The sequence below is a fragment of the Alligator sinensis genome, unplaced genomic scaffold, assembly GCF_000455745.1.
Source record: "Alligator sinensis unplaced genomic scaffold, ASM45574v1 scaffold307_1, whole genome shotgun sequence".
Taxonomy (NCBI): domain Eukaryota; kingdom Metazoa; phylum Chordata; order Crocodylia; family Alligatoridae; genus Alligator; species Alligator sinensis.
Window position 1 is genome coordinate 43,219 of NW_005842115.1, and position 14,354 is coordinate 57,572.

The following is a 14,354-nucleotide window of genomic DNA, read 5'->3' on the forward strand; positions in this document are numbered from 1 at the left end:
CCGTGGTTGGCAGCAGCTGCTTAGAGCTCCGTGACTGGCGGTTGTGTGCCGAGCAAAATGGCCTTGCATGCCGTGCTTGGCATGCGCACCGGGGGTTGCTGACCCCTGCTCTAGAGTCTCACCTGTATTCTGCATTCTTTTGGAAGTCTCAGATATTCATAGAATCATAGAAAATTAGGGCTGGACCTCAGGAGGTCATCTAGATCAACCCCCTGCTGAAAGCAGGACCATCACCAACTAGATCATCCCAGCCAAGAATTTGTCAAGTCAGGCCTTAAAAACCTCCAAGGATGGAGATCCCACCACCTCTTTGGGTAACCTGTTCCATTGCTTCACCACTAGTGAGAGAGTTTTTCCTAATATCCAACCTAAACTTCCTTGCTGCAACTTGAGACCATTGCTCCTTGTACTGTCATCTGCTACCACTGATGGCTAGCTCCAGATATTGGGGAAGTGGGTGGAAGAGGAAGGGCAAGTTGATATGAGTTGGCAATGGTGTGGGAAGCTTCTCAGAGAGTCCGTAGGCACCACAAACCACACATGCCTGCACGTCTGGGTCCAACCTCTTTATGTTGGAGTAAGTCGTTATGCCCAGACTAGGACTTGTTTTCCCTTGAGCAAATATACCCTGAATCTTTCCAAATTTGCTAGCTTTATGGTAGCTCTTCTTTGCATTGTCTCTAGTTCATCATCAGTTCCTCTACTAACAGGGAATGTAACAGTGCTAACTGGTGTACAATTCCCTTAGCTCCTACTCAGGACATTTCCCTCTTTGGACTTTTCCTGAGGCAAGAACAGCCTGAAAACTCATTTGATGTATATCTCTCTCAGTCTGAAAGTGCTCCCAAGGGAAGACTGAGTAGAAATGTGATTAGAAAGAAGGAAAATAAATTTTCACTACTTCTCTTATAATACTAATGGGGAAATATGGGGAAATAATGGGAGTTTTAGTGGCAGATTACAAAGAAATGCAGAAAGATTCAAGAGTCTTCTGTTCCTGGATCTGTCACTGGTGTGCTGTACATAACTTTTGAACAACTATATAATTCTTCTGTGTCTCTGTCTCCTCCCCATTAAAACTGAAATAATTATCCTTGTTATAAGTATTCACAGAGGAACTCTGGAAAGTGATGTTTGGAAAGCACATTGATGTCTTTATATGAAGGAAATTATGCTCAGACAGTCAGAACCTTGGACCTCTGAGGATTTCCTTATGCTTCTGGGTTGGTGCAAAGAGATCTTAAAGCTGTATTGAAGGCACAGCACCATATTCCCAGGAAGGGTAAAGCCCTAGCATGAGGATCATGTCAAGATCAGCTGAAGGAAAAGAAAGAATGGACATAATACGCTTTACATGCCATTGATCTCTGAGAAGTGATCCCTATTGAGTATGAATTAGAACAGTCCTAGGATGTTCTCACTTGCCAAAGTGAACTGGATCAGCACGCCCTGCCCATCTTCTTGAGTGAAGGCCTAAAAGTGACTAGGAGCCAAGTTGGCTTCTACCCCTCAATGTGAGTTCAACACAGCTGAGAGAGATGCTGACAGGCACAACATTTAAGCTATTGGATTTTGGAATATTTTGTGTACTTTATGTATGCAGCAGCGTTGTTTCTGTGTTAAAATTTTTGTCCCTCGCATGGCATACAATGCAGCACACTGCTCCCATAATGTGTGCTGCATAGGAGAATCATGCTGGCATCTTGACAAGATCTCTGCATGTGTTAGGGCATTAATAGTTGTGAACTACAATGGAGGCATACTAATTAGCCTCTCTGTTTATATGGATCATTGCCAGATTTTACCTGTCGCAAAGAAAATATCATTTATCTTAATATGTAGCATGAAGCTTAAGGTATCAGATGTGCTGGGCACATTTTTCTTGGTTTACTGAACATGTCAAGTAAATCATCTTTTATTTTAAATGTTTTTTGGATCCATTGTGTGATGCCTTCCTCAGACAAACCTTATAAATGCTTCTTGGCATGAAAGAAAATATATGCTATTTCTTTGGCCATGTGTTTAGGAGGAAATGTCATTTTTTTGTTTGTTCTTTTCATAGCTTTAATAAGTAATTCATTAATAAACTGTGCTTCTGTTTGATTTCTTTCTTTTCGTTTCCCTTAGCATTTATATTCCCAGTGTCCTTCTGTTAGGGTAAGGTAGAAAATAAAATGCACCATTTCATAGTGAAAAGATATTTGAAATATAAGGCAAGTATCGTTAGTGGAACTTTAGCATACGGCTGCATGAAAGGTGTAGAATTTAGTTAGAAAGGTATCTTTATTATATAGACATACTTAGTAGTGTGCTTTAGCAGTCAGAGAATGCATGACAATGGCAACAATATGTTAATTTGTGTTGAAGCAATTAAAATACCAAGAACATTTTTGTTTTCCTTAATGTTGTTGGCTTTGATTGGCTGATGAACCCACATGGGCTATCCCAAAAGGCCATAAGACATTCTGTTGACAATGGCTGGCTCACTGGAGCTGTCACTACGTAGGTGTGTTGTGAAGCTGGGTGCTCGAACTGATTCTGTATTTTTGTAGGCTTGTCCCTTTGCAATGTGAGAGGAGGATATGGGGTTTCACAGCTGTAGACTCCCACCTCCATATGGATCAAAGTTTGCTATTTCCTTTCCCCAAGGTGATGGGGGAGGTGGCCAGTCAGTATGTCTGTCAGATCACTGGCAGGTATTATCAGCTATATAGCGCTGTCTCCTCTTGCTAGTTTGTCACTGTGCCCTCAAAGCTTCTTGTTCCAGGAAGTTTAACAACGCCTGATAGAAGCTGACTTGAATGCAGACCAAATGGAAGAAGAGGCACTGGACTCTGATCTTCTTTGAGTTAGAATTGTATGCAGGCCAGGTTTATAGCTGAGCTTATTTGTTCACATTCATTCTGGCAGGCATACAATAATCTATTAGTAACGTGAATTATAGAACACATAATCTACCTCATCTGAAGCTGGTGTCTGGAACATGCTACATGTTTTTACTGTAGCTGAGAACTGTTTACGAACTAACTAGCAAGTCTCTGAGAATACTGAGCAAGTCACAAAAAGTGAGCATGAGATGTATTTTTTCCTTAACGTTGTTTTTTTTTTAATTTGTTGCATGTAGAGATGCTAGCATCTGTCTAAAATATGGTCCCCCTAGTACCTTTACCATAATATCCAAGTGCTTCAGAACACCCTTGTTAAGATAGGAAGGTTTCCCAAACCTTGTAGGGTTTATGCCCCACTGTATTAAAGTTGGGCACCCTCATGCTTCCTTTCTTCAGCTGTCACTTCCCACCACTGCTGAATCACCTCGCCACCAGTTGCCACCAGTTCTCCTCACTGGCAGCAAGTGAAGGTGGGGGAAGCAACAGCAGCTGAAGTTGGGGGCAGTATGAGGGTGGCTGACGTAGGAAGGTGCCAACTATTGTGATTCATAGGCTCATAGGAAAGCATGGCTGGAAGGGACCTCATGAGATCATCTAGTCCAGCCTCCTGCTTGAGGCAGGATTATCCCTGACTAAACCATCCCAGCCAAGTTTCACTTTCTCTTGAAAATTTCTAGGGGTGAAGTTTCCACAACATCTTCAGGCAGCCTGTTCCAATGCTTTACCACCCTCGTAGTCAGAAAGTCCCTCCTAGTCTCCAACCTCAATTATCTGTGCTGCAGCTTGAAGCCATTGCTCCTAGCCCTTTCCACTACAGCAGGGCTGAGCAATGATTTTGGCTGGAGGGCCACATAATGAGTTTTGGTGAGTCCTTAAGGGCCCCGCCCCTTGACAGTTGCCCCACCCCCTGGTTGCCATCTTGGGACCAGATGTCCCGTCCCTAGCCCCTGACTTTTGCCACCAAAAAGTCCCTTCCCTTGCCCCTAGAAATGCTCCTTTTGGGAGGGGGGTTGCCCTCATAGAACCAGAAAAAAAACAAATCATACACTAAAAGTCAAACACCTACTATAACATATTTTAATTTTATTACAAAAAAATATTTTGTCATGATCTACATTTGTGTACTGTATATAGAGGAGATTGCATAATAACTAAAAAATAAACTCTTAGTCTTGTATATTGTAGGGGGGTGTGGGGGGGGTGTATGTGTGGTGGGGTGTGGGGTGTGGGGTGTGTGTGTGGGATGAGTGAGTCTGTGGTGGTGTACGTGTATGGTGGGGCATAGGGTATGTTGGAGGGTTGTGGGGGCAGGGTGTGGGTATGTGGTATTTGTGGGGTGTGAAGGAGAGTGGGAGGGGGATGGGGACCTTCCCCACACTCCCCCCCACGGTGCAACAGCAGGCAGGGGAGCTTGGGGCACTGGTGCCTGGCTCTGGCCAGCATTGCACATCGCAGCAAGGAGCACAGCCCCACTACCAGGCTGTCTGTCTCCCTGGTGCTCCCTGCACTCCTGGGAAGCCCCATACATTGGAGCCGGCTGCCAGCCCCAGCCAGCTCCAGTGCATGCGACTTCCCTTCAGTGCCCGGTGAGTGCGGGGAATGCCAGCAATACAGATGACCCAGCAGGGAGCTGTGCTCTTCACAGCGATGTGCAGTGCTGGCCAGAGCCAGGCAACAGCATGGAGCAAGAGTGCCTGGAGCACCCCCGGTTGCCGCTGCCATTGCTCACTGCCAGGGCTGTGCACCATGGGGAGAGCAGGGGGGAGTCCCCAGACCACCCCCACCCTCCCTCACACCCACTCCCTGCCCAGCCGAACTGCTGCTGCCACCGTCCCCCCCTGGGCACAGGTTCTGCAGTGCCGCCAGCCCTAGCCCCATGCTTTGCCCTCCCACCTGGCTGCAGCATGGCCCTGACCCACTCCACTTCCCTACCTGCTGCCCAGAGCCAGCAGGATAACAGGGAAGCCTGCAGCAGGTGCAGCAGCAACCCCACTAGGAAGCTGCTGCTGGCTCAGCTGAGCCCTTCCGCCCACGGGGGTGGGAGCAAGTTCAATAGGGTATGTTGGAGGTGGGTGTACACGTGGGCACCTCGCTCCCACCCTTGTGGGTGGAATGACTGGGCAATTCGTTGGTGGGCAGGCACTGCCAGCAGGGTGAAAGTGCCTGGCAGGCTGGATGTGGCCCACAGGCTGTATTTTGTCTGCCCCTGCCCTACAGCCACAGAGAAAAGGTTGTCTCCATACGCTCTATACTTCAGGTATTTGAAGGCTGTTATCACATCCTTCCTTAATCTTTTCTTCTCCAGACTAAATAACCCTAGCTCTTTCAGACTTTTGTCATAAGTCATACTTCCCAGGCATCTAATCATTTTTGTTGCTCTCAGCTAGACTCTTTTCAATCTGTCCTGGACTCCAGGTGGTGTCTCACCAGTGCTAAGAAGAGAGGCACAATCACTTCTCTTGATTTGCAAGTGACACTCCTGTTAATACAGCCCAGGATGCTCTTGGCTTTTTTTGCAACAAGAGCACATTGTTGGCTCTCATTCTGCTTATGGTCTACCATAACTCCTCAGTCCTTCTCTGCAATACTGCTGATTAGTCAGTCATTCTCCAATCCGTATTTGTGCATACTTGAGGAAGGTTCCTGGGATGGGGGGCGGGGGGGAGTCGTAGGCATGTATTTTCAAAAACACTGCTGTGAAGCAAAAGCTGGTTAATCAGCTAGACCTCTGCTAGGTTCCTTTTTAAAGATATGGTGGGATAGGATCTGTCAAGGAAGATGTTGGAGGTGGTGAGGAGCTGCACTGACCCCATAGGAGCCCAAGTCAGCTCTCTTCCTACAATGTTCCTGTGCTTCCCCTTATGGTTTCATAGATCCCTGCATCTTTTTACATGTGCTGTAAGAGTATTAAAAAAGCCATGTTTTCCCTTTTCCTTTGCAAGCACATATAAGCCTACTAACTTCGGGTAAGTGTGTAGTAAATGCTATCAATTCATAACCAGGAAGATTAATCAAAATCTCTGTCAACTTTAATGAAGACTTCGGAGTCCGAGTTGGGTAAAACTGGTGGGTTTTAAAGAGGAAGAACATTTGCTGACAATATAAGGCTTCTGCAGGCACCCTAACAGCAGACTTTAGGCTGACTGTGCTGTGATTTATAGTTAAAGGCAGAGGCTCCTATGTAAATCACTGTTGTTCTGTTGAAGCTTGTGTATGATTTACTGCAACTCAGGATCACCCCACAGAAAATGACACAAGTAGGCATTTTATTCTATAACATTTTATATTTAACTACTACTATCAGGTCTAATTTTTGGCCAATTCTCCTTACACTTAGGAGTTGTCCCATTCTCTATGAAGTGAACTGGATTGAGGCCTCTCTGTGTACTTGGTAATAGGTAAGAGAAACACTGGGCCTGGATGGTTTAGACAGGGGGTAATCCATTCTTGAATAGGGGGTTCAACTCAATGTCCTCCCGAGGTCCTTTCCAGCCCTGTTTTTCTATGATTCTCTGCCGCTAGATTTATGAATATTGGACACATGAGTTTTCTTTGTACAATTTGCAGATAATCAAAAGAAAGAAATGTTGGGAATCTAATCTTACAACACTACCGTTGGCCCATATGGGGAATGACCATGTCTCAATGCAAAGTTCTGTCAGATATTTTTCTTGATGGATTCATGCAAACTTAATCTGATAGACCTATCCCCTTTGCTTTCTTTTAGGAACGCCTGGTGCTCTCAGTATTACCTCGATTTGTAGTACTAGAAATGATTAATGATATGACCAATGTAGAAGATGAGCACTTGCAGCATCAGTTCCATAAGATCTATATTCACCGCTATGAGAATGTGAGGTGAGTGGGACACCTAGGATGAATTTTAAATATTTTAACTTGTATTCTCTATCAGTTATTTGGTGGGGGAGGGGGGTGTTACTGCTTCTTGAACAATTCATTAATCAATGATTCATTAATCAATGGAACTGTATTTTGAGGGTTGGAAAAGGTGACCACTTCAAAGCATTCTCTGATTTAGAAAATAACTTGATGCCTGTTCTACTGCAACAGTCCTTACAACTGAGTGATGCAATAAAAGGAAAAGTTGGTGGGTTTATTAATAAATGGCATTAGCGTTCTAACTGATCTTCTACAGAATCAGCTTCTCAACATGGGGAGTGGCAACCTCAACTCAGCAAGTGGGTGGGGAGTTCATTATGGCCGTTTGGGTGTCTAAGCTGGTCCTGAGCCACTCTTGTGACCGCTGCCAGAAATAAACTCCAGCCTTCTGCTTCTGGTCCATGTGCTCCAGGGCCAGAACTGAGGAAATAAGTCTTGAGAATGGCATGGAGCACATATAGACTTTCCCTTTGTTCACTCTTGAAATGGAAACCATGGCTAGTCTGTGGCCTGACCAATCAGATTTAGACTGTGGGACCTTAGCAAAAATATAAGGCCACCGCATGGTTATCCTCATCTCATCCTAATTGCCCTTGTTTACAGTGATCATATAACCAACATGACCATTTTCTCCTTTTCCTTGTCAGTGTCCAATGAAAATACTTTTGGACATTTGTCTTGCTGGGATCCTGTGACCCCAGCTGACTTCCTGCCCCTGGGGCGGGGAGCTGGACTCGATGATCTTCCAAGGTCCTTTCCAGCCCTAATGTCTATGAACTCTATGAAGCCTATGATCACAATATTTCTAATCAGGGAGTGTAGGGACAGCTTTTGTGGAGTTGCCAGTGATGGCAATCATTAAGTAGTACGACTGGGGGCATCTAAATGAGGTGGTTATTGTGGAGTTGCCTAATAAGCTCCACAGTAAAGCATCACTGTTGACATGTACAAAGCTATTAGGCCAGAATAAAATAACTCCATTGTAGGATAGTACTGGCTGCCACAAGTACTGTCTTACAACGAAGTTATTTATTCCACTGCAACCTGTGTGTAGGTGTTGACTGAGGCTGGCTGGGGCACAAGGGTGCTACACTGCTGTCTAGCCCCACACTGTAGCAACCTCATGCCCCAGCTAGCCCCTCCACAACACCTTGAGTCAGGGCAGAGCAGCTCCGGGCTGGCAGACGGACCACCCCGGACACCATGCCGGCTGGGGCGCACTGTCCCAGCTGAACGTGCTGTTGTCCCAGGAGTATGTGAAGACACAGTGCCTGGGAGCAGTAAACTTTGGCATGATATGCACCAGAGTTTATTCATGTGCATTCATTTCACATGTAGATGTACCCATTAAATAGTACCACTGTGTCTGGCAGTGGCTAGATTTAACTCCCAAGAAGTTACAGAACCTACCCTGCTCTTAGAGTCGCATGTGATTCCCTTACCTCACCATCTCAGGGTTAGCCCATGAGTCTCTTGTGAGTCCCAACCACCACAGGCAAGGTAATCAATCGACCAGCAGACAGGCAGTGGAAAAATAAGCATTTCCTTATTAAGGTACAAGACTTAAAAGAGAAAGCCCTATATCATAGCTTTAAAAGAAAGCCCATATATAACTCTGGAAGGGTCAGTTCAATAAACAAGGCGTTCAGCATCTGTAAAGTGCAGATCAATTTTCTGCCATTTCTGTGCCCTTGCTGCAGCCCAGACATATTATTTTATTGATTCTGGCTGGAGGTACCAGGAACCTTTATAAAGGGCTTATGCAGCGCTAAAGACAAATTTAGTTTACTGCCTTTTTGCTATCCACTCATAAAGTAATTATTATTGTAGGAGAATTCAAATGAAGACTACCATCTTGGGACTAAAACAACACCCCCTTCCTCTTTGGAGCATTAATTGTAAAGGGTTGTAGGTTTGGAGATGAAGTGTGAAAGTATTTCACGTATCTCCCACTTGAAAGTGGGGGTTTCTTTAGAACGAATTCTGAGTGTGCTTTCAAGCAAAAGACATTGGCCTTTTCCTGCACAGGCTAATCGAAGTTATTCAAGGCTGTTCTTGGCCCTGGTTTTCATAAATGCCGAGCATCAACAATCCCTAATTAAGTCAATGAGGAATGCAGGTGCTCATCACCCGAAAATATAGGCCTATAATGGGTTTACTCTTTGGAATACTTACCAGAAGTATTAGAATAACAGGGCAGGTAGATATTGCATTTTTAAAACATTTTTTATTTCAATAGCTGTTTCTAGATTCATTTCTACTCATCATTCTTCTGTCACTTCTTACTGTCTTTTTTCAGTGAGGCATAATTGGGGAAACCTATTGGGGAAAATCCAGCTTTAGATATGTAGCTTCTTAGTAACCTTCATCCAGTTTCTTGGCTAGCTTTTACATCTAAGGAAGTCATGAATTATCCTGAGGTGTACTTGGTAGCTGTGTTGGTCTGAGACAAAAAGACGTACAAAAAACTAGAACTCTTGGTTCCAAAATGATACCTTTTATTAGATACCGTTTTTTGTATGTCTGAATTATCCGGAGGCATTTTGTACTTTATTCCTAATTGTGATTTGATTTTTTTCATTAATCTGGATTTAGGACCTAGTTATTCAACAAACAAATCTGAGGTCTTCAGTTAACCAAGACGACCTCATTTATTCCTACTAAATCTCAAACTGCAACATTGATAGTTACCTTTCTTTAAAGCATCTTCAAAAGTAGCAGGAATTTCCCATGAGCGAGAAACTACCCCGCTGCAGGGGAACTCTGATGGCAGCATTATCAAATGCACCCATTGTTTACTACTCTGTGGAGCAGGGATGTGGTCCAATAAATGATCATTGCACACACAATAGTTTTATTTCCAAATTGCCATTACTCTCTGAAACACCCTCATTCTAACAATGTTCATTCCTAGTTATTTGCCAGTCTGAACAAGATGGATATGGTCCTCGCTGCATTTTACCTTCCTCCTTAAACTAAACCTTGGTTTCCTTCTGCTTTGGCCTTGTCTATCCCACTTCCTTCTCAATCTCGTATCCACAGCTAAGGAAATAACTACACCTCCATGTTCCCAGTGGAGTACTCCAGAAACCATCAGTTAGGCAATGTAAGCAGCTCAGGGGCAAAACAGAGTGGTCCTGAATACCTTGCCAGAACTAAACTCAAGTATTCAGTCTCCGGAGAGTCTGAGCACAGTTCTGTGACTCAGTACAGCTGCAGGCTGCTTGGTGCTATGCTTGTGCTCGTTGCTATTGCACCCCAGTGAGTGAGTGGGCAGGGCAGATGATCTCTATGGCAGCATCCAGAGTCAGGAGGCAAGTGATATGCACGTGCCCACTTCTGTTCAGCTTCCAGGTTTTGTATGTTTTAGTCCAGGGCTGTCCAACTTCTGAGTGACCAGGGGCCACAAGACCTCCAGCCGCTCGGTGCATGGGCTGCATGCCACATGGGCCATAGGCCACAGTGTAGCACGGGTACCCCCCCGCTCCATGCCAGCACCCTCTCCACCACATACTGCACTGCATGGCCCCTGCCACATTGCATTTCCTCCTACCTCATGTTACACCAGGCTGTGCTTCTGCACTGCATGGAGCTCCTGGGTCCTCCATGTCCCCATGAGGCAGGCTCTCAGCCACTCTGCATTGCCCTTCCCCACTCCCACGGTGGGGTCAGGCAGTGGAAGTCGGAGTGGGAAGGAGATCCCAGAGACTCCAAGCAGCTGGGGCAGTGACGGGAGCAGCACCCAGACTGGGAACCCAGGGACCACAGATTAACCCCTTGCAGGCCACATGCACCACTGGGACAGTCCTGTTTTAGTCTGATTGATAGAAGCTTTATTCTGCATCTTAGATACCACAGATTGTTAGAGTAAGGGAGTGTGTGGGGGGTGGGGTGGCATACAAAGATGTGTAAGGACAGTTAAAGGATTTCCACCCCCTGCTTAGTGCTGCTTAGTATTCCCCCCTAATATCTAAGTATTTTAGCATTGGCATTGGAGGTACCTGGGGTGAGTGACTGGAATGCTTAGTCATCCCCAATTACTGAACTGACCTTTTGGGTCCTTGGCAGATAAACATGTATTAGAGCTGGGATGCTAGCACCAAGATGAGGGAGTCACCAGGCCTGCATAAATCTACCACTTTTCTCCCATTTGGGGCTCAACCACACTCAGCCCCAAGATGAGGTCAATGAATGAAGGGTGTCAAAGCTCCCAGTGCTCACAGCAAAAACAGTGCCACAGCCAGTCCCATTCTGGTCCACATCGAGGAACAGTGTGAATTCGGAGTCTCGGGCTCTGACATTCTGTCTCCGTGTATGCTCCTCACCACCAGGGAGCCTGGTTTTCTTTGTTTAAAAATCCAAAATTCTCTGATAAAATCACAAATTTTCTGATTTAAAAACCCCAAATCTGTGATTAAAAGGAAACACCCCTATATATACACAGGTATCAACCAAACATAATGTTTTATTGATACATTTTCAATTTGAAAGCAGTTTGGAAGCCTACCAGTGCCTCGATCACTATAATAAAATAAATTCTAGGTACCTATACAATTTGGTATTTGATTTTGGGTTTTTTATTATAGAAAATTAGAGTTTCCCCCCTTGCCCCTTCACTCACCAGGACTCAGGTCCAGGCCTCTCACTCCCCACCCACAGTCCCCCAGCCCTGCCAGTAACCCTCATTCCCCATCCACAGCCCCCTGGGTGCTGCTGGTACCCCTTACTCCCCCCACCCCCTTCCCCAGTCCTGCCAGAGGGGCCCCACAGCTGCCAAGGCTACAGGGCTAGGGACCTGGGTCTGCAGCCCCCTACTCCCTGCAGCAGCACCCGAGCCCCAGCTCCCACCCATGCACGGTGGCATGCTTTTGTGGCAGAGTGGGGAGAAGAGCCTGGCTCCCCCTCCTCCACGGGTGCAGCAGGGCAGAGTGGGGTGAAGCGGAGGTAGTTCATGCCACCACTAGGGAGCTCCGCGCTGCTACAGCGAGGCACCCCCTGCCTGCCTGGCAGCCGTGAGCGGGGATACAACTCCATGCCTCTGCTCCCACTGCTGCCGGGCGGGCAGGGGGCTCTTTGACAGGGTGGCGCAGGGCTTGCAGCAGCAAGGAGTTTCCCCACCCAGGCCCACTCTGCCCTACTGCGTTGGGTCGCACCTGCCAGGCTGTGGAGGCCCCAGGGGAGGGCAGCAGGGCAGGAAGTGTGAGCCTGAAGCACAAATCTGGGGGGTATGTGCTCCCCTACGACACCTCTGGCAGCGTGCACAGTAGTGGGGAGCCAGCTCTCCCGGACAAGCCATCTGCGACCTCGTCGACTCCCTGCCTGGGCCCTGCAGCCTCGCATTCTAGCCCTGAGCCCCACGCACCGCCCCAGCTGGGCAGCAGCCCCTGCCCCAGCCCTGCCGACCTCCATCCCTATGGGGGCCTCACTCCCCTCTCCCCTTCCCCCAAACTTACCTGCAGGAGCTGTTCTGCAGGCTGCTTAGTGGCCATGTCCATGTGTGAGCACGCACAGGCATGTGGTGTCCAGTGTCTGACTGCCCTTGTCTGCTCCCCCCAGCCCCTTGCAGGCTGGGGTTCTGCCAGCCTGCAGAGAGCTCTTTGCAAAAGTGAAAAACCCATGTGTTTCTCTGTTAAAATGAAAAATCCTTGTTTTCTCAGTTAAAAGGGAGAATCTACAGTTTTTTTCCATGTTAGACAGGAAACAGAAAACGTGGATTCCTGCTCATCATGTTAGCTTCACCTTGCCTGTTAGTCTTCTCACCAAGAAAATGAGAATAAGAATGCTACATTGTGGGACTTAGCTGATGCTCTCTAAGTGATTTATGATCCCCAGGTGAAACGGCCTTTGGAAGAACAAAACACGTCTTTTTTATGAAACACTCATTTTGAGTACTTTGCATTAATGCCGTATGCTACCATTAATGCTAGTTCTTTAATATGCTCCTTTGTAATACAAATGTTCCATTGAGTAAGGGCTGTAGTAAGGACCAGAAAACTGTAAAATGCTCCCTCCTTGTATGTGAAATACTGCATCCTTTCCTTCTCCTGAAATCACACCTCGGCCAGGCATCCAGACATTAGCTGTTTGCCTCTCACTCTTTTACCTATGCAGAAGCAGAGGCCAAAGTAATCACAATGCGCAGGATTACTGCTTGTATTTATCATGCTGATTACCAGTGGCAATGGACTGAAATGTTAATAATTATTTCTCCTTCTTTGTTTAGCATTCTTTTTGCAGATGTTAAAGGGTTCACCAACCTCTCCACAACCTTGTCAGCACAGGAGCTGGTCCGGATGCTGAATGAACTCTTTGCCAGATTTGATCGACTAGCGCATGTGAGTTAAATGTGGTTCTTCTGAGGGGTGTGATGTTCCATTTGCGTTTGTGGGAGGCTCAGTTTCTCCTATGAACATTTAAAGCATAATCTATCTGGAATCTTTCCTCTGTGATTTGACATGGCTGCTAAAAATGAAGCTGAAAAGAGAGAGGCATTTAGAATTTGGTTCTGTGAGCCAATCAGAAGTTCAGATGTTCACTGGACCCTCTTGTGTTTGCAAACGTAAGGTGAGAGCAGAGGTCTAACCAGATTTTTACTTCTTCCTGCGGACCTTGTTGTAAAATAAAAGGCAAAACACTGAAAATCTCAAAGATTGATTCTGAGTTTGCTTCAAGGTGCTGGCCAAAGTTTAGCAGATTTATTTGAATTGTTTAGCTTTGCCCAATGTTGTAGTCAGTGTGTTGAGTTAAATCCAGATTTCCAGAACCTTTTTCAAATTGGATTATAAGTAACTTCACACATGGCCCCATGGACGACAATGGCACAGGTGTCATCTGACATGAGACGTCAAGCTTCTGGTCTGCCTTTAGTTCAGAAATGGGTGTCCTTGAGGAAGGTGCCAGCCAATGTAAGAGTGACAAAATCTAGCCCATTATAGACTTTTTGGGGACTATACTTGCTATGGTGTGCTGGTCTGGTGGCATCGCTGATACTAATCTGTCTTAAAACCTTTTTTTAATATGGTCCTTTTATTTCTCTGGGCATTATGCCTGTTCAGGGGACCGGTGTGTATCTGCTGTCACTGGTACAATCCTCAGCATAGCTTCTATGCTTGCACATTAAGGTCAAGAAAAGTGAGCCTCTACTCAGCAACTACTGAATGTATTTCAGAGCCAACCCTTGCCATTTGGAATGGCAACATGCTTTCTCAAGTGTTGTTAATGGTTTGGTTCATTATCGGTGCACGAGCATCTTGGCTAGTGCGTTGAGATCAACTTACAGTAACTGGTATGCAAATAACAACAAAAAAGATCCACTCTACCATTTTGTCCACTGTTGGTTTGTGTTAACAAGCAAGGCAAGTGAAAGGAGTTAGATTTCTTGTGTCTTCACCACTTCTTCCTGGTCATATCACAACCTGATCTCAGTCACTCAACATACACATGAATTCAGTCTGGGTGGGGAAGTGTCTTAGACTAGACTAACTGTTCTGTATCTTACAAAAGCTTCCCAAAAAATAAGTTTTCATGCTATTATTTAGTTTCACATTGGTCAAGTATGCCAGGGAC

At 45.9% G+C, this 14,354-nt stretch overlaps 1 protein-coding gene across 1 annotated transcript in view; it reads left to right on the forward strand.

The window, feature by feature from the left end:
• Positions 1-14,354, forward strand: part of ADCY8 (adenylate cyclase 8) — a 155,713-nt gene that overhangs the window by 29,460 nt on the left and 111,899 nt on the right. Inside the window, exons 3-4 of the mRNA XM_025205410.1 lie at positions 6,616-6,746; positions 13,012-13,123. Of these exons, the coding sequence (XP_025061195.1) occupies positions 6,616-6,746; positions 13,012-13,123 (243 nt within the window). The remainder of the gene's footprint in view (positions 1-6,615; positions 6,747-13,011; positions 13,124-14,354) is intronic.